This window comes from Hypanus sabinus, chromosome 1 (genome assembly GCF_030144855.1).
Source record: "Hypanus sabinus isolate sHypSab1 chromosome 1, sHypSab1.hap1, whole genome shotgun sequence".
NCBI classification, from domain to species: domain Eukaryota; kingdom Metazoa; phylum Chordata; class Chondrichthyes; order Myliobatiformes; family Dasyatidae; genus Hypanus; species Hypanus sabinus.
In genome coordinates this window covers 132992613-133013462 of record NC_082706.1, presented here as the reverse complement: position 1 = coordinate 133013462, position 20850 = coordinate 132992613, and the positions used below count along the sequence as shown (strand labels likewise).

The window sequence follows — 20850 nt, the reverse complement described above, 5'->3', positions numbered from 1 at the left end:
TTCCGATACCTTAGAACTCAACTTGCTAATGGATGCACAAAATAAATCGGAATAAAACACAGATGCTCAGAGGCAAGTGTTTAAGCAATGCCAGCTGGAATGCAGTTCCAGGGGAGGAGTTTGGCTGCTTGGGGCACGCGCTGCCTTTTTTCATAACAGTGAAAACATCTTCTGTAAATGAAAACAGGTAACTAATGTAGGTCTTTTGTAACAGCGAGGTGTCGTAAAGCAAATGTTCGAAAAACGGGGGAACACCTGTACAAAAAGTTTTTTTCAGGTATACAAAGAGTAAAAGAGAGCTAAGAGTAGATATTGGACCACTGGAAAATGACGCTGGAGAGGTAGTAAAGAAGGACAAAGAAATGGTGGATGATATATAGTAAGTATTTTGCGTCAGTCTTCACTGCGGAAGACAGGGTTTCAGGGCACTTGGAGGCAATGGTAAAATAAGCTGAAGTTGGCATGGTTTCCACTAAGGGAAAATCTTGTCTGACAAATCTATTGGAATTCTTTAAGGAAATAATAAGCAGAACGGGCAAAGAAGAATTGGTGGATTTTGTGTACTTAGATTTTCAGAAGGCCTTTGACAAGGTGCTGCAGATGAGGCTGCTTAGAATAAAGGCCCATGGTATTACAAGAAAGATACCAGCATGGAGAGCGCACTGGCTGATTGGCAGGAGGCAAAGAGTGGGGAAGAGGGAGCCTTTTTGATTGGCTGCCAGTGACTAGTAGTGTTCTGCAGTCGTCTGTGTTGAGATCACTGTCAATGATCTGGATGTTGGAACTGATGGCTCTGTGGCCAAGTTTGTGAATGATAGAAGATAGGTGGGGGGGGCGGGTAGTGTTGAGGAAGGTGGCAGGCTGCAGGAGGTCTTAGACTGATTAGGAGAATGGGCAAAGAAGTAGCAGAAGGAACACGTCAGGAAATGCAAGGTCATGTACTTTTGGAGAAGGAATAAAAGCATAGACTATTTTTTAAACAGAGAGAAAATTCAAAATCTGTGGAGCAAAGGGACTTATGAGTCCTTTTGAAGGATTTCCTAAAGGTTAACTTGCAGGTTAAGTTGGTGGTGAGGTACAGAACTGCAATGTTAGTATTAATTTCAAGAGAACTGAAATATAAAAGCAAGGATGTAACGCTGAGGCTTTATAAAGCACTAGTGAGTACTGAGAGCAGTTCTGGGCTCCTTAACTAAGAAAGGATATGCTGACATTGGAGAGGGTTCAAACGAGGTTCATGAAAATAATTCCAAGAATGAAAAGCTTATCACATGAGGAAACTTTGATGACTCTGGACCAGTATTCACTGGAATTAAGAATAATGATGGTGGGGGGGGGGGGGGGTGCAGAAATCTCATTTAAACCTTTAAACCTACTGAATGTTTAAAGGCCTATATAGAGTGGATATGTAGAGGATGTTTCCAATAGAGGGGAGCCTAGGATCAGAGGCATAATCACAAAATAGAGGGACGTTCACTTAGAACAGAGATTAGGAGGGATTTCTTTAGCTGGGAGCAGTGATTCTGTGGTATTCATTGACAGAGGCGGCTATGGAGCACAGGTCATTGGGTGTATTTAATGCAGAAGTTGATGCTCTTGATTGGTCAGGCATTAAAGGATAGGGGGAGAAGGAAGGAGATTGGGGTTGAGGGGGAAATGGATCAGCCATGATCAAATGACGGAACAGACTCAATGGGCCAAACAGTCTAATTCAGCCTCTATGTCTTGTGGTCTAACTCAGGCTGCTCTGAAAAGCCGGGGAGGAAAATTGCTGGAGCTATGACAAATATTTTTTTACACTTTCCTTAGCTTCAGATGAGCTGTCAGAAGACCAGATGATAGCAAAAGTTGTTTCTTTATTAAAGGGCAGCAGGAATAAGCCAGGCAGCTACAGGCTAGTGAAACTTCTCAGTTGTAGGAAAATTATTGAAGAAAATCTTATGGGATAGATTGATGTACTTTTGGAAAAGTGGAAGTTGATAATGGATTGTTAGCATAGCTTTGTACAGGGGAAATCCTCCTTCACTAATTTGATCAAGTTCTTTCGAGGAGCTAACTAATATTGAAAAAGACAGAGTAGGTACCCATTGATAATGATTTAGTAAAGGCATTTAACAAGACTCTGCAGTTTGGCTGGTTCAGAAGATTAAGGAACATGAGATCCATGGCAAGCTGTGTAATTGCATCCAAAACTGGTTTGGTGATAGGTGACATAGGATAGGGTGTGATTCTGTACTGTCAAACTTTATGACAAATGGTCTATCAATTAGTCAGAAATATCACGGAGGAGAATAAACAGCTTTTACCTGCACTGATGAGTCTCCCATGATATATTTTGCTCCCTCTATAACTGCCATGTATGAAAATCTCAACTGATCTGGGGTCTGTATGAGTCCCATCCGGTATTTCCTCATTTCTAACAGTACTTCTCTGATGTCCACAGAAGATGGATCTTTGCGTTTTTCCATCTGCAAGAAATATATCCTCCTCAGCTGACAGGTTTAAAAACAAAATTTGCATGTGTTCATCTGCACAGTAACCATAATCATTACAGGCACCTACAAAGTATAGAGTATAGAGTTGCTTTTCTTGGCAAACCACATTCAAGTTTCCACCATTACTTGGGTTCTGCATGGAAAGGGACAGGGAATGGAAAAGCAACCTGTCTACACAGCAAAGGAGCATTAAAAGGAACTATTATATGATTAATACTGATGTTTGTACAGTAAGTAATCTGCATTAAAAAGGTCATGATAGCAGATGAATTGTCAATGAAATCAACTATTTATCAGACTATAAAGTCAAAATGAAAAAACTTGCCCCCCCCCCCACACCCAAACCTTTTATTATGATTCAACTATTTATTGAATTGGCCTGAATATTACTCAATCTTAATTTTACATGACATGCAAAAATAATAGGATATAAAATGATATTTCAGTGTGAGGCAACCAGGTGCTACTTTCAGTAACTATTTAACTTTATGACCACTCACCAAAACAAGGCATGTATCAACCAAAGAGAAAGTACCAGATCTTCCAATGCCTGCACTGCAGTGAACAACAGTAGGTCCACAATCTGAGTTCAAGCAGCCAGACTCCCTTACTTTGAACAAAAAATTAAGGAATGAAGCAGGGGATTCAGGTACTCCAAAGTCAGGCCAAGTGGTGTAATGGAAATGGTAGATTTCTCTGGTTTCTCCAGTCTAGTGGTACAAAAAGAACAAGAAACACAGATAAATCGGTAGTAACATTGAAAAATAGAATGTAGATAAAACATTTCCAAATATGTGGTTTAACACCTTTAAACTTCCAAAATAAAAACTGAAGTCAAGAATAAAAGAAAAATCTCAAACTATAGAAGTTTCTTCAGGACCATTACCTAAAAGTTTCAATTTAAGATATAAATTTACAAAGTTCTAACTTCCAGGAAAACAAATACAACTTAAGACTTCCTACATCCCATTAAATGAGCTTCTGAAACCAACAGCGTAGAAACAAAAATCAATTTATAAAAATTTATTCCAATCCCATACAGAGGATTCTAGTTAACTAGGGCACAATGGGACCAATACATTTTGCCCCAATTAGCCAAACTTCCACTGAAATAGTTAAAAAGATATATTAAAAAAAAGACAAACTCATGTTTAACTAATTAACAGGTTATGTATTTAAATTAATTACAGAACAATTTAGAACACTACCAATATCACTACAGTACTATAAAACTGTGTATTAGTTCATAATATTTATCAAAGAAATTCATCCAGAGTACACAGCTGTGTTCTTTAAGCTGACTGTAAATGAACAAAATCAGCGCAGACACCTAGTGCAGATAGTGAACTGTCTTCATACAATGCTTTTGACGTTTGCATCCTCCAAACATTCATTTCACTATAACACTCAATGAGTGTCAATACATTCAAATTCTCTGTAGTTCCTAATTTGTTGAGGAAGTGAAATAGTTTCATTTTCACTCCTGGTCATTTCTGGCATCTCCAAGCCTGAACGCTTGAAACAGCAATGAATTGTCTTATTGCTAGTTTGTCACCAACTATCAGTGACAAAAATCACTGCTTTTTGAACACAAACACATACAACTAATGCTATTTAAAAACGGTTTGTTTCAAGCATGGTGTGGTGTCTAACTGATGCTAGTTAGAAACAGTTCAGCAAAAGCCTCCTGCCCCAGTTAAGGGCCAATTAAACAAAGGGAATCCTGGGCATTTAGTTTTTGTTTTTATAAGAGTTGTCACAAATAAGTGGCTGCCCGGATTAACTGAGGCTCAATTCACCAGAATCCATTGTATTATAATATTGACTTGGAAGCAAAATGCTAAAGATGCGCCTTCTGGTACATCAGGTGGCAACCTTGCCATTTCTTTAGCATTTGTCATCGAGTTGCTAGCTTGACAGTCAGCCTAGCACAGATGGAAAATGTGCAAGGAGCCAGCCGGATTCAAATCTGGGACCACTTGCCTCAAAGTCCGGTGTGGATGCCACTACACCACCGGCCAGCACTTCTATCCTGAAACCCATTACCCAACCTTTAAGTTTCTAACTTAAAGATTCAGACTTTCTGATCAACAGACTGCAATCAGTAAGGATAGTCAGCAACACCTCTGCCATGATTATTCTAAGCATCCTCAGCCCCCATACACTCATGACTGCTTGGCTAGACTCTGCTCTAATTCTGTTGGTAAGTTTACTGATACCACTGTCGTAGGCCACATCTCAAATAATGATGAGTCAGAGTACAGTAAAATAAAAAGTGAACTTAGCTACATGATGTCATGACTGCAACCTTTCCCTCAGTGTGAACAAAAGAGCTAGTCACTGACTTCAGAAAGGGAAATGGTTCACATGCTTCTGTCTACATCAATGGTGCTGAAGTAGAGAATCGAGAAGCTTAAAGTTCCTTAATTTTTAACGATGCGCCATAGGAAGTATCCTATCTGGATGCATCATTGCTTCAATTGGCAAGTACTCTGCATGTGACCACAAGACACTGCAGAATTGTGGACACATCTCAGCACATCACAGGAACCAGACTCCTCTCTACGGACTGTCTATGCTCCTTGCTGTCTCACTAAAGCATCCATCATAATCAAAGACACCACCCAGACCAGATGCCCTTTTTCTCCCCTCTCCCATTGGGTAGAAGATACAAAAAATGAGAACACACATGACGACACTCAAGGACAGCTTCTAACCAACTGTTATAAGACTATTAAATGATCCATCTACATAATAAAGATGGACTCTTGGTCTCACAATCTACCTTGTATGATCTTGCACTTTATCAGTAGCTTTGAGACTTTATTCCGCATTGTTACTATTTTACCTTATTCCAGTTCCGTGCACTGTGTAATGATTTGATTTGTATAAACAGTATGCAAGCTATTCAATCTTGGTAGATTGACAATAATAAACCAAAACCAAACACAACTTGTCAACAATTAACAACTCACTTATTAAATCTCCTTTTGCTACTTTAAAAAAAAATATAATTCTTGGCACAGTAAAACACTCTGCTCAGCAGTATAGTCATGCAGAACTACTGCACGTTATTCCCCTATGAATACCCCAACACACTTACAATATACTTTAAGTAAAAATACACAGAACAATAACTTTCAAGAAATCTCTGAGATTAAATGCGCTTAGAAACCAGGGCACCAGTGAGTTTAAAGGAAACATGGGGAAACAACACCCAATGAGTCAAATGTCAATCTATCAGGGTTTGCCAAAGAGTAAGATATCAGATTATCAGTGTTCTCTCGCCAATTATCAGTGAAATTCCTATAACTGACACATTTTCAGGACCTTACTTGAAAACAGACCAGTTACTTGCAACAAACAAAAACAGGAGTGGCTTCAAATAGATCACGAATTTGCAGAAATCTGAATGGAACAGCGTCTGTAATTAATCATATCCAAAAATCTATTCAGATTCAAGGCTCTAGGAGGGTCAAAATTAAAACCAGAGAAACTGAACGTTTTCTGGAAAAGTACAATCTGAATTGGAAATGGATGCTTTTTGGCTATGTACCAATATCAAAGTCTCTAGCTGCTGAACAAAACATAATTACTGCCCAACTAAGGTCCCAATGCTGTGTAATAATAAATATTATGCTATTAGGCCATGATGTTACTTTGACACTCTAAAATAGGTTCAGGTCTGATAGGACACTAATCAGTTGTACTATGGCTGACCCAGGGGGTACAGAAAGAGAGGACATGAGCGACCATCAAGAATACCAGTCAGACAGTGCAGGAGACTCTGTAGTTATCCCCCTTGATAACAAGTACACTTGTATTTGTCTCCATGGTGCTAGGGTTAAGGATGTCGTGAACTTGCTGCAAGACAATCTAAATAAGGTGAATAGCCAGAGGTATCAATCACTTAGTAGAAAGGATAAGGCCCTGTAATATGAGCATAAAGAACTAAATAGCCGTTTAAAGAGCAGGACCTGAAAGATAATTGCTTCTAGTGCCATAAACTAGTAAACACAAGAATAGACACAGATTAGATGACTATGTGGCTACAGGGATGGAGCAGAAGAATGGATCTATTGAAATGCTTAAATATTCTGGTTGCCAACACTTGAATTGAAAGCATTTTGTTTGGTCTGGTATGCGCAGCTGAAAAACCAACATGAATGGAGCTGAAATCAGTGACCTTGAAGTCGGGGTTAAAAGAGAAGTTAAACTTACTGAGAAATTTTTAGCAAACAGAATCAATAGTTCTCAAAAGGAATTTAAGAAAATTGTGAGCAAAATTAAAGGTTTAATACCATAAAATTACAAGTCTTATGTGAGGATCAGAAAATGTCTCAAGTGGAGTCTCACATTAAAGACTTGCACATTCTCCATGAAGTTGTTGCTAAGCAACATTATGGGTTTTCTTTCATTTCTATTCCATAGTGATAAGCAAGTTGAAAGATCTGCAAATAATGAGATTCTTGTTAATAGTCATAGCAAATTGCTGAAACAAATATGCGATGTTGAAGGTTATGTTGCTGAAACAAGCAAAAAGGCTTCTCAAAGTCTAACACGTGTTTTGACTATGTATAAAGTTGAGGATCCACAGGATGATATACACCCAGTTGACAGCGCTTCAAATGTGTGTACTGCAAGTTATGTTGCCAGCAGAACATCCGATGTGTCTGATATCTCTTTGGCATGCATTAAAATGGAGGCAGGTTTAACTGCATTATTCACACAGCAACAAATATACATGCATTGGAAGAACAAGAGCAGATGGAAGAACAGCTTTGGAAAAGAAAAGGAGCAGATACGAAGAAGGATCTTAAGCTAAAGTGCTAAAGGCTTCAAGTGCTGTGGGTGTTAAAGGTGCTTCAGTAGGACAGCTTTATGGTGTGTCTTCCTAGGTTGATATGGCACAGAGAAAACCCAACACACTCAATGGGTACATTTGCTCCTCAAATGTTTATGAGCCAAGAGTTAGGATCACAACAGGTAGTTCAGGGTGTACACTCTCAACCGGCACTAAGAAGGCACTCTGATCCAAAGTCATATCCAACAACTCAAGGTGCTTTTGGGGACATTAACTTAACAATATGAAAACACTCATTTTTCAGACGATAGAGGTCTGAATTGTACGATGGATGTCATAAGGAAGCAAAATGATATAACAACCTTATTTGTACCACAGCAATGCATTGCATCTCTGCCTAAAAGAGATTCAAACCTTTGATGGCAATCCATCGCAATATTATGCATTCATGAGGGCTTTTAAGAATAGTGTCGAAGGCAAGACTGACACATAAGGTGACTGCCTCTACTCCCTTGAACAGTACACTGGAGGTCGCCTCAGAGGTTGTCAGAAGTTGCCAGCCTGTTAACTTGGAGGAAGGATATCTAAAGGTCAAACCTTTACTACAGGAACGTTCTGAAAATGAACAGAACACTGAACCAGCAAAAGGCTCTTTCTTGGCCATCTACCAAATCGGAAGGTATGAGGGCTCTTCAAGACTACAGTTTTTTTCTTTACAGTCAAGATAATCCTTTGATGTAGAGGCTACTGAGTGTGCAATGGTATATTCACTCTGATACTTTCAAGCCCAAGATCAGATAGACTGCTTACTAGTAGGGGGAATCCTCTTCACAGTTAGTTCCATCTATGATACCTTGGGAACCTTGGGAATGTTGGTGTTTTCTGCTAACAATATTCTACAAGAAAGCGCTTGACTGGGATGATGCTATACCAACATTATCAGTTGCTCATGAGTGGACAAACTGGCTGGAAGAACTCTGCCAAATGGGAGACTTCAAGATAGGTGTTTGAAACTCCTGGATTTTGGAGAAGTTACTGTTGCACTGTTACACCACTTTACAGACACAAGAGAAGATGGCTGCGGAGCAGCGACCTACCTAATGTTGCATGACACGTATTTTCAGGTACACAGTATTTTTGTCATGGGAAAATCTATAACAGATCCATCAAAGTCAGTTTCCATCTCTTGTACGAAACTCACTATTATTACAAAGGTAAGCCCTCTGGACATACTGTGGAGGAAGGAGTTGCACCTGCAACTTCGTGATTCAGTTTTTTGGACTGATACCACTACTTTGCTGAAGTATATCAAGAAGGCAAGTTCCAGGTTCCAAATCTTCATTGCTACAGTTTCAGGAACTCTTAAGTTCTCACAAGCATCTCAAAGTAGGTGTGTAAGCACTTCAAGCAACTGAGCAGATATGGCCTCTGGAGGGTTGAAGGATGAAGGTCTTTCTGAAGAATAAGGCATGGGTGTCAGGATCTCAATATTTCCTTTAGCCTGAAAGCAAATGACCTGTGAATCCAGACTGTTTTGGAGAATTTCTGCTAGAAGATCCAGAAGTCAAAGGGATTGCAACAATGAATGTCATGCAGATTGGAGAGGTGTTGGAAGCGGTAACACATAATCCATCACTTCTTGTCTTGGACCCACTTGAGGAAGACAATGACCTAGATTCTTAGATTTAAGAACCTGTTCTTATTTCTTATTTGAAAGAGGAAGCAACTGAATATTGTTCAATCTCAGTCTGACTTGGAAGAAGAACAATAAGAGTATTATTTGGGGAGAGAGGTGGAGGAAGGTCAGATTGGCTAAGATTGTCTCTCAGTGAAGGAGCTCAGAAAGGCTGAAATGGAGATTGTTGGTTTTTTCCAAAGAAAGATTTCCAGATGATTTCTTTAGTTTGCAAAGGGTAGAAGGTGTGAAAAGAAACAGCCATATTTTCAAGCTCAATCCAGTCCTTGAAGATGTACTTGAACTACTTGAGAGTTGGTGGATGGCTTGGTAGGGTGGCCATGTCTGAAGAGTTTAAACATCCTGATGTAACTGGCAAAAGTTCTTCATATCTCAGACATCACTCTGAGGAATGTACATAAATAAGTGGGATATAGTGACCATCAGCACTCGTTATCAAGGTTTTCCCAAAAATATTGTAGTCCCAGTGCAAGTACAGCTAGACGAAGAATCTTGTCTAAGTGTGTTGTTTGTTGACAGTTGCATTCAATTCCAGGACATCAACACATGGCAGATCTACCTCTGGACAAGGTCTCTCCAGATGAACCGTTGTTCACACGTGTAGGAGTAGACTACTTTGGACCTTTTCAAGTGAAAAGCAGGAGTACAGTGAAGAGATACGAGGTTATATTTATTTGTCTAGCTATACAACCTATTCATATTGAAGTGGCATCTTCTTTGGACACAGATTCTTTTGTTAATGCACTTCCAATGCTTTATAGCAAGACAAGGACAGGTTCATGAACTACTCTCTGATAATGCGACAAACTTTGTTAGAGTTGAGCATGATTTGAGAGAAGCCATTGAGAAGTGGAATCATTCACATCAAGAAATGTACTTCTTCAGAAAGAAATGAAGTGGATCTTTAACACCCTGCCTCCTGGCTGGGTCACATTATGAGGAACATTGGAGAGTCTGATCACGTCAGTAAGAAAGGTTCTCAATTCTACCATGAAGGTGAAGAACCTTGATGAAGTGGATCTTCACACAGTTCTTTGTGAAGTACAGGCTATTATCAATGGTCATCTGAGTACTAAAACATCATCCAATCCCAATGATTTGGAAGTGTTAACAGCAACCATCTGTTGCTTCTAAAGACCTCACATACTTACCACCAAGAGTGTTCCAAAAGGAAGACGTTTATATTCATCATAGATGGAAACTTGCCCATCTGTCAAACTTGTTTTGGAAACAGTGGCTCAAGGGGTATTTAACACAGCTGCAAGAATGTCAGAAATGGTCAAGTGCAAGACACAATTTCCTCCCAGAAAATATTGTGCTTACTGCTAACGGTACTGCGCCTTGAAACTCATAGATCATGGGAAGAATCATTCTAGACTTTCCACACAAAAGAGGATCATGACCAAGACTAGCTGTTTGGATTGGCCTTTAACCAAAATTGGTCTTCTACAGAAGGCAGAGGTTTGAGGAGCTACAGCTTTGAAAACTTCATTAATCTGTCTTCTCAGACAGTAGTGGTAAAGGTCACTCTGTACTGGGCTAAGTGCTCATAACCTCTAGCCAAGATGACTTGTCTGGAAGAAGAAAGAGGATATTTGTATGTATGACTTAAGATTTCATGTCTCCTGATATTTATCAGTATGCAGTTGTAATTATTATAATAATTAAGGGCTAGGATGTTGGAGCCATTTATCTATTTTCTATCTATATTATATTTTGTGTTGTATGTTTATTATGTTCATTATGGTAGTTAGTCACGTGGGTTGCAGCATGGCAGATGTCAAGAGTTTAGTTATGTATTCATGCTATGTCTTTGGGGTCAGTCTAGTTTAGAGCTAAGGAGTGAACTAGGGGTGGTATCTTCTTTGTTGACTGCTTAATTATGCTTAATATTGCTTAACTATATTTGAATATTCTTGAATACATTCAAGATTGCTTGGCTTAAGTCATAGGCTAAGACTTTATTTTGTTACACTGCTAATGTCAGTTTCATTAGTTTTTAATTTGTTTCAAGATTGTTTTGCCAGTTTCTTAATAAAAGGTTGATCATATTCTTCGACTGAGAAACTTTGTTACTGGATTAGATAGTGTATGATACAGGATCAACCCGACTTAGTCTCCAAGTGGTTTTGGTTTGTTTGAGTAAGCACTACAATAGTTTTTATTTATTAAGATACAGCGCAAAGTAGGCCCATCCAGCTCTTTGAGCAACACTGCCCAGCAATCCCACAATTTAATCCTAGCCCAATCACAAAATAATGTACAGTGACCAATTAACCTACCAACCAGTATGTCTTTGAACTGTGAGGTGAAACCATTGCACCCGGAGGAAACCCATGCATACATGGGAAGAAGATACTTCTTACAGGTGGCAGCAGCAGGCTTTAGGCTGCTGAGCAATACAAACATGTTGGTGAAATGGGTAGATGGTAGTTAAGCCAGACAAATGGCATCTTTGGGAGTACTTGAGGGTAGGAAATACACTAATGAATGATAGGATTTTGGAGGGTACCAAGAGACAAAGAGACCTTGGCATACAAATCCACAAATCCTTGCAGGTGGCAAAAGAGATCGATATCAAGTTAGGGAGGCATATTAGAGCACTAATTTTTATTAATCAGGGCAATGAAGTGGGGATATTATGGTTTAAATTTATAAAAACTTGCTCATCTAGAGAGTGGTCAGCATCTCAAATGAATTGCCTACCAGAGTAGTTGAAGTTGGGTCACTGACAGCATTTTGGCAAGTACCAGGCAAGGAATTGATAGTGAAAGGTGCCCACTGGTCAGTGAGGAGGAATTGAGTCAAATAGCTTGTTTCCATGCTGTAGGTTTTATGATTCTATGAAATCAGACCCTTAAAATATCACTTCAGTTAAAAATCTCCTTACAGAGGTTCTCTGCAATTCCAACTGCCGCACAGTGTAGTATGATTTTACATCGTCGCACAACAATCTTAGAGTGAACCCAGTATCTTCATATGACATTGTTTCATCTTTCGTGCTTGGCCAATACTTTTCACATTTTACCTGCAATGCAAAAGATTATATTTAAGTTCCACTTTCCAATAAATCACTCATTTCAAAAGCTACAAAGTTATTATGGTACAGCTACATTAATGAGATTGAATTTAGATGAAGTCCATTTGTATTCAATATTTTGCTTGTCAGTTCCACAGGGAAGAAAAATATCAAATTCATTAACAATGTTATCCAATCTTAAATAGAGACAGATCTGTGTAATATTGTGTGCTGCTTGTTGCACATTAACACTGATAGCAGAAGATAAATTTAATTACAATGCCTACACTTTTAAGTTTTAGTGCTATCTCATGGGACGAGTTATCAGGAAGGTCATGCCACTCTCTTTCCAATAATTAAGTGATAGCCCTAATTCTCTAAGTTTGGAGAAACTCTACATAACCAAACTTTAGAATAACAACATACAATATACTTAAAAATCATTAATGCATCTGAAAGAAATTTTGTTAAGGGTACAGTACGAATAGCTGAAAAATGTATTATTTTGAGTCAGAAATAAAAACTGATCAAAGGAGTGAGGTAAACACTCAGGTGGATCCCTGTGGAACCATATTGCAGGAAATACATTTACTGAGTGATTGTAGGAAGTCAACTGTAGTTATGTGCTTTCACATAAATATTTTTCAATATACAATTTATGAAAACAAGTTATGTTGAGCAGCTGATTACTTGCTTCAGCATTGCTAAAATTTTCAAAAAAAATAGGAAACAAATAATTCTCTTATCGTCTCCTACTCCATCATTTGGCAACATTTTCACTGGTATTTATCTGACTGAAGTCTAGATTGCCTTACAAGCATTTCCCTTAATAAGCAAAGCTGTTATCTGGACAAGCAGGAACATTTCTACTAGTATTTTGATTAAGAAGCTTCACTACTTTGTCACATAAAACTTCAAAAAACCTAGATTCCCAATCTATGGTTCTGCCCAATGTATGTTCAAGACAAACTTTTATTTAAAAAAAGTCTGTGCATTAATGGAGGACAACATGTATTGCTGGAAGAACTCAGCAGGTCAAGCAGCACTATGGAAAGGAATAAAAAAATTTCGGGCTGAGGCCCTTATTAGGAGCAATGTTGTATTTGATATAGGGCAAAAATGCCCCACAAAGTCCATAAGTATAAATTTGTCAGTAGGTTTTTTGATATCTGCAACAAGATAATGGATTTCAATGGAACAATCCTGTGAAGTGATTGAATGCTTAAAAACTTTAAAAACTCAAAAAAGCAAACATAATAAGGTGAACAGAGAGCAACAAACAAAATATGATTTTCATTATAGAGACATGGTTGCAGGATAATCAAAGCTAGAGTTGAATATCCAAGGACATTAAATAGTTAGGAAGCACATGCAAAATGGAAAAGGAGGAAATGGATGGCTAATTAAAGGATTAGTCAGAAACATTAGTTCATAAAATAAAGTGTAATGAGTCTGGATGGAGCTCAGTGGTGCAAAAGGACCAGAGATATTGACAATTGTCTACAGACTTCCTAAGCCATAATGGAGAACATATGGTAACACTAGAAATTAAAGATGTATGTAGAAAGGGTAAAACAGTTATATTGAATGATAGCAACCTAAATAATAATAATCTATAAAATCATAACTGAATAGACAGGAGTTGGCTGCCAGGGGTAGCAGTGGAACCAGATACAATTGTAGTGTTTAAAAGGATTTTACATGGACCCATGAATATGGAAGAATATGGATCATGTACAGGCAGAAGAAATTGTTTAAATTAATGTTGAGTCTGAAACAACGTTGAAGAACTTCTGAGCAGTATTACTACTGACGTGATTTTGTTTAGCTTTTTGGATCAATTTGTTCAGCAGATGAGCAGAGAACAGACTCTCCTAGACCGAATATTGTGCAATGAATAAATGGTCACTAAAAATTCTGTTGTATGGGATCTGAAGCAATTGGAGAGCTTCATTCATAATTGTGGCATTAGATAGTCAATGGCTGACAGTAAATAAAGAGTGCAGGAACTGCAATAGTTTTGGTGTAAAACCAAAAGAATAAATGGTGATCAATCAGGATCAAGCCCCACCCATGCTCTGTTCACTTGAAAGGTTATGTAAAGAGGTGTCTCGAGGGGGACTAGTCATTTGACTAACTTGTGCCTGAGGAATACAGTAGGATTTACAGCTGAAACTTGCAATCAGTATCTCTAAGTATGTGACTGTTAAGGGCAAAAGAAGGGCAAAATGAATCAATTACAACTATAGATAACAAAAATTAAAGATGGTATAATATCTAAAGTTATACTCGATTGCTAGACAAAGCAACAAACGTGAGCATTGGGAACAGTTCAGTTTTAGCAAGGAAAGCAGATTAAAAGAGAAAAAGTACACAATGAGAATAAAGTTGCAGCAAACAAATAAATAGATTATAAAAGCTTCCTAAACAATGTTGAAAAAGAAAGTGTTATCATGTATAACACCATAAGACCATAAGACATAGGAGCAGAATTAGGCCTCTCAGCTCATCAAGTCTACTCCACCATTCTATCATAACTAATTTATTATGCATTTCAACCCTTCTGTCTTCTTCCCATAACCTTTGACACCCTGACGAACCAAGAACCTATTAACCTGCCCTTTAAATATACTCAATGAACTGGCTTCTGCAGCCATTCCTGGTAGTGAGTTACACAACTTCACACCCTCTGGCTAAAGAAATTCCTGCTCATATCCGCTCTAAATGGATGTCACTCGATTCTGAGGCTGTACCCTCTGGCCATAGACTCACCTACTTATCCTCTCACATCCACTCTATCTAGGGCTTTCAACATTTGATAGATTTCAATGAGATCTCCCCCCCCCCCCACCACTCTTTAAAACTCCAGTGAGTAACAGTGCAGACCATCAAACACTCCACATACTTTAACCCTTTCATTCCCGAAATCATTCTCCTGAACTTTTCCTGGACCTTCTTCCAATACCAGTACATCTTTTCTTAAATAAAGGGCTCAAAACTGCTCACCATACTCCAAGGGTGGTCTAACCAATGCCTTATAAAGCCTCAGCATAACATCCTTGTTTTTATATTCTAGTCCTCACAAAATGAATGCTAACATTGCATTTGCCTTCTTTACCACCAACTCAACCTGCAAGTCCCTTTGTACCTCTGATTTTTAGATTTCCTCCCCATTTAGAAACTAGCCTATGTCTTTATTCCTTCTATCAAAGTGCACGGCCATACACTTCCCTACACTACATGCAATTTGCCACTTCTTTGCTGATTTGCCCACTCTGTCCAAGTCCTCCTGCAGAATCTCTGCTTCCTCAACATTACCTTTCCCTCCACCTATCTTTATTATGTCTGCAAACTTGGCCACAGAGCCATACTTCTGTCATTCAAACCACTGACAGATAACTTGAAAAGCAGTCCCAAAACCGGACCTTGCAGAACATTACTAGTCACCAGCAGCCAACCACAACTGGCCCCCTTTATTCTCACTCTCTGCCTACTTCCAGTCAACCTGAACAGCCTCATACACCAATTAACCTGTTCATCTAAGCAGGATGGTAGACTAAAATTCTCCTATTCACACTATCATACAAATGGAAACAGCAAGTTGCTAGTTATATTAAATTAAATTACAAATATTAATTTATCTTTCACTTACTGATCCCTTTTCAATGACACGATTGAGCATCACAATTGCTCTACTTCTTTGTTCCCAGGCCATTTGCCAGAAATGTCCACATGAATTGGGAAGCGGACCCTGTTAAAAGAACACAGACAATGGAATTGAGATTATTTTTTAAAAGTATGATGCATTGTCCTTACCTGGTGGTGGAGTTTTCAATTTCCAGTCACAGTAAATACTTCAAAATTTTACTGAAGCACCAATTAACAGAAATTGAAAGTTTCAGCACAGTAACAAAGGGTGCTTTCAGCTTCTATCCACGTTGGCTACAAAATTTGGCAATTGCTGCAGTAATAAGGTTGTAACAGAACAACACACAACTTGCTGAAAGAACTCAGCAGATCAGGTGAACAGTCAACAGATGAAGGACCTTGACCCAAAGCATTATTGTCCAGTTCCCTCCATAGATGTGGCCTGACCTGGTGAGTTTCTCCAGCATTTTGTGATTTGCACCAGATTCTAGCATTTTCAGCTTCCTGTAACAGAATAGAGTATATGGTAGAAAAATAAATTATATTAGTTCAATAGAAATGTTTTCAGTTACTTTTTGGAAGTTTTAATTTTAAATGATAAAATCTTTCAGGCATTTTTATTTCTTTTATTTTTGAGTACATTTGAAAACACATTTCCACAGGCAAAACCTGCTTCTTCTGTTACTCCAACAAAAACAGTAACAAGGAAAGACCACCTGTCAAACAATAACAAGGAGAAAGCTGGTGTCAAACATTAGATTTTAAAATACTTCTTTAGTTTTAAATTCTTCTTTCAAATATTCCTTTTAGTCCTTCCTCTCAAGCCCTTTATTTTTCCTACCCACCTGTCTTCACCTATCACATTCTAGCTGAATTCCTTCCCCTCCCACCAACTTTTTATTCTGGTGTCTTCCTCCTTCCTTTCCAGTCTTGAAAGAGGGCCTCAGCCCAAAACGTCAACTGCTTATTCATTTCCATATATGTTGCCTGACCTGCCGAGTTTTTCCAGCATTTCGTGTGTGTTCCTTTAAATTGGTATCAGTTATTTCTCAATCACCACCCCCCCAGCTGGAATCCAAACATGCAAGGAAACGAATTATGCTCTCCCTGTGAACATTGTCTTGAAGCCAAATTGAGTAAGCTATAAGATGGAACAATGAAAATCATGAACTTTGCCAGAGAACATGGTAGTTTTAAACACATTAAGGAACTGAGAATTATTCAAAAGGATCTTGTACATGAGTCACTGAAATCAGCATACAAGTATAGCAAAAATTAGGAGCACAAGAATATTGTTTTCTATAGCAAAAAGGTTTGAGTCGAGGAATAAAAACATTTTACTGCCATTATTTAGGGCTTGGGAAAATTGCATCTGAGAGTATAATAGGAAGTTTTGGCCCTCTTATCTACAAACAGATATAGATGTCATCATGTGAATTTAATAAAGGATAATGAAGATATTCACCAGACAAGTTTTTAGGAAGGCAGGTTTGCCATATAATGTGGGTTTCGGTACAGTAGTCCTTCACTTTTTTTTGTAATTTATTTTTTTATTGAAGTTCATCAAACAAACATTTCCATAAGATGTATTTCAGACATTGTACATATATATCATATAATCATATATATCACAAAATCTCCACAAAGTATTTATCTGAGGTATTCACTTATAGAAGAGTGGAAAGAAAAAACAAGCAAAAGGAAAGAACTATGTACAAGTAGGGAGTGATTTTTTTTTTACAACAGATCCATTGATTTGTGAGAATAAAATCAGGCCTATGAGGCATTATGTAGTTAAACCATTTTTCCCAGTATAAATCAAATTGTTCCAGCTTATGATTAACAGATGCTGTTATCTTCTCCATTTTGTAAATGTCCATTGTAATTTCCATCCATGTATTTAAAGTTGGGCTCTCCTGTGATAACCATTTCCTAGTAAGAGTCTTTTTACCAGCCACCAACAGTATATTCATTAAATATTTATCTCTGTTCATCCATTCTTGAGGTATATATCCATAATATATTGTCTTACTCTCTAAGGGTATTTCACATTTAAAGATGTCTTGTAGGGCATTGTGTACCCCCCTCCAATAGTCTTTGATAACAGGGCAGTCCCAAAAAATATGATAATGATTTGCATTTTGATTTCCACAATTTCTCCAGCAAACAGGGAAGTTACTATCATAATGGGATTTCTAAGAGGGTTAATAAAATATCTTATCAAGTTTTTCCATCCAAACTCCCTCCATTTCTGTGAACTGGTACACTTCCATTGATATCTCCATATTGTTGTCCATTCTTCCTCAGATATAATTATCCCTCCTTCCTTCTCCCATTTTGTTTTAATGTATGAAGTCCAAAGTGTTTTAAGATTTGACAACCCCTTATACATGCTTGAAATGATTCTACTACCATTATCTGAATTATATGCTTTTCTAAAGAGCTCTATCAAGCATGCATTTGCCTTGCTTACATTTTTAAGAGTCTTATTAACATATTGTCACATCTGTAAATACCTTAAAAATCTTCTTTTTCTAATAAGTGTTTCTCTTTAAGCATTTCAAAACTGAACAGTGTTCCTTCTTTCATCATGTTGCAAAGAACTGTTATTCCTTTAGCTGTCCAATCCTTAAATCTAGCATCCAATTTATTTGGTGTAAAATCAGAGTCATATGCACACCATTTAAGAATTGCAATATCTCCCTCTAGATTATATTCTTTTATAGTAGTTTTCCATATTTTAAGAGTCAATTTCACCCATGGGTTATCAATAGTATTTATGTACCTTTGCAGGTTGTTATCAGACAAAATTGCTTGTATGGGGATGGGAAGTACCCGCTCCTCAGTGTTTTTCCATTGAGTGTCATATGATGGGTTGCACCAACATATCACAGCTCTCAACTGTGCTGCAAAATAATAATCTCTAAGAGAAGGCAAGCCCCATCCCTCCTTTTCCTTTGCTAATTGCAAAGTTTTGAGATGAACTCTAGGCCTTTTACACTGCCAAATATACCTTCAGAGCATCTTGTTCCATTAATTGAATTGACTTTGATTAATCTCTATTGGTAGGGTCTGAAAAAGAGATAACAGTCTGGACAGTATATTCATCTTAATAGACTCAATCCTTGAACTGAGACTGAAAAACGGAATCAGGCTCCATCTTGCCACATCTTCCTTAATTTTTTTATATAAAGGCTGATAATTACATTCTGATAATTTTGCCAAATCTTTTGGCATAATGATGCCCAAATATTTGAAAGACTATGTATGCCATGCCCAGGGGTATCGACTTTCAATTTCTCTTGGTGGGCTATAGTGATATGAAAGTAATTGGGTTTTATCTATGTTGATCTTGTATCCTGATAATTGATCATATTGTTCCAAGGATTGCATCAATTTAGGTAAAGAGTATGTTGGTTGCCCTAGATAGATCAACATGTCATCCGCATAACAAGACAATTTATGCTCTGTCCCTTTAATAGTAATTCCCCTGATATCTTCATTTTGTCTGATGTATTGAGCTAATGGTTCCAGATATAATGCGAAGAGTAGTGGTGACCATGCACAACCCTGTCTCGTGCCCCTTTCTAGGGTAAGACTATTTGATAAATATCCATTGATTTTAATCCTAGCAGTAGGATTGTCATATAGTGAGTCCTTCAATTTTCAAAGAAACGAGATGAACTTGTTTTGCAATGTGAATGCTGGAACGTAACTTCCTCTCAGTGGGCGGGGGGGGGGGGGTGAGAAACAGAAGATAACAAACTTAGAATAAAGGGCAAATCTGCTACAATTATAGAACAGAACAGAACAGGCCCTTCGGCCCACAATGTTGTGCCGATCCTCAAACCCTGCCTCCCATATAACCCCCTACCTTAAATTCCTCCATATACCTGTCTAGTAGTCTCTTAAACTTCACTAGTGTATCTGCCTCCACCACTGACTCAGGCAGTGCATTCCACGCACCAACCACTCTCTGAGTGAAAAACCTTCCTCTAATATCCCCCATTAACTTCCCTCCCCTTACCTTAAAACCATGTCCTCTTGTATTGAGCAGTGGTGCCCTGGGGAAGAGGTGCTGGCGGTCCTCTTAATATCTTGTACACCTCTATCATGTCTCCTCTCATCCTCCTTCTCTCCAAAGAGTAAAGCCCTAGCTCCCTTAATCTCTGATCATAATCCATACTCTCTAAACCAGGCAGCATCCTGGTAAATCTCCTCTGTACCCTTTCCAATGCTTCCACATCCTTCCTATACTGAGGTGACCAGAACCGGACACAGTACTCCAAATGTGGCCTAACTAGAGCTGCATCGTAACATCGCGTCTCTTAAACTCTATCCCTCGACTTATGAAAGCTAACACCCCATAACTACCCTATCTACCTGTGAGGCAACTTTCAGGGATCTGTGGACATGTACCCCCAGATCCCTCTGCTCCTCCACACTATCAAGTATCCTGCCATTTACTTTATTCTCTGCCTTGGAGTTTGTCCTTCCAAAGTGTACCACCTCACACTTCTCCGGGTTGAACTCCATCTGCTACTTCTCAGCCCTCTTCTGCATCCTTTCAATGTCTCTCTGCAATCTTTTGAAAATCCTCTATACTATCTACACCACCACCAACCTTTGTGTTACCTGCAAACTTGCCAACTCACCCTTCTAACGCCACATCTAGGTCGTTAATAAAAATCACAAAAAGTAGAAGTCCCAGAACAGATCCTTGCGGGATACCACTAGTCACAACCCTCCAATCTGAATGTACTCCCTCCACCATGACCCTCTGCCTTCGACAGGCAAGCCAATTCTGAATCCATCTGGCCAAACTTCCCTGGATCCCATGCCTTCTGACTTTCTGAATAAGCCTACCGTGTGGAACCTTGTCAAATGCCTTACTAAAATCCATGCAGATCACGTCCACTGCACTACCCTCACCTATATGCCTGGTCACCTCCTCAAAGAATTCTGTCAGGCTTGTTAGGCACGATCTGCCCTTCACAAAACCATGCTGACTGTCCCTGATCAGACCGTGATTCTCTAAATGCCCATAGATCCTATCTCTAAGAATCTTGTCCAACAGCTTTCCCACCACAGACGTAAGGCTCATTGGTCTATAATTACCCAGACTATCCCTACTACCTTTTTTGAAGATGGGGACAACATTTGCCTCCCTCCAATCCTCCGGTACCAT

At 38.6% G+C, this 20850-nt stretch overlaps 1 protein-coding gene across 6 annotated transcripts in view; it reads right to left on the bottom strand.

Annotated features, from left to right (window-relative positions):
• Positions 1 to 20850, bottom strand: part of LOC132397925 (tyrosine-protein phosphatase non-receptor type 2-like) — a 100667-nt gene that overhangs the window by 13420 nt on the left and 66397 nt on the right. For all 6 annotated transcript variants that reach the window (XM_059976748.1, XM_059976739.1, XM_059976782.1 and 3 more), the window contains 4 exons: positions 15667 to 15765; positions 11886 to 12023; positions 2996 to 3205; positions 2307 to 2468 (listed from right to left, as the gene is read on the bottom strand). In XM_059976748.1, the coding sequence (XP_059832731.1) occupies positions 2307 to 2468; positions 2996 to 3205; positions 11886 to 12023; positions 15667 to 15765 (609 nt within the window). The remainder of the gene's footprint in view (positions 1 to 2306; positions 2469 to 2995; positions 3206 to 11885; positions 12024 to 15666; positions 15766 to 20850) is intronic.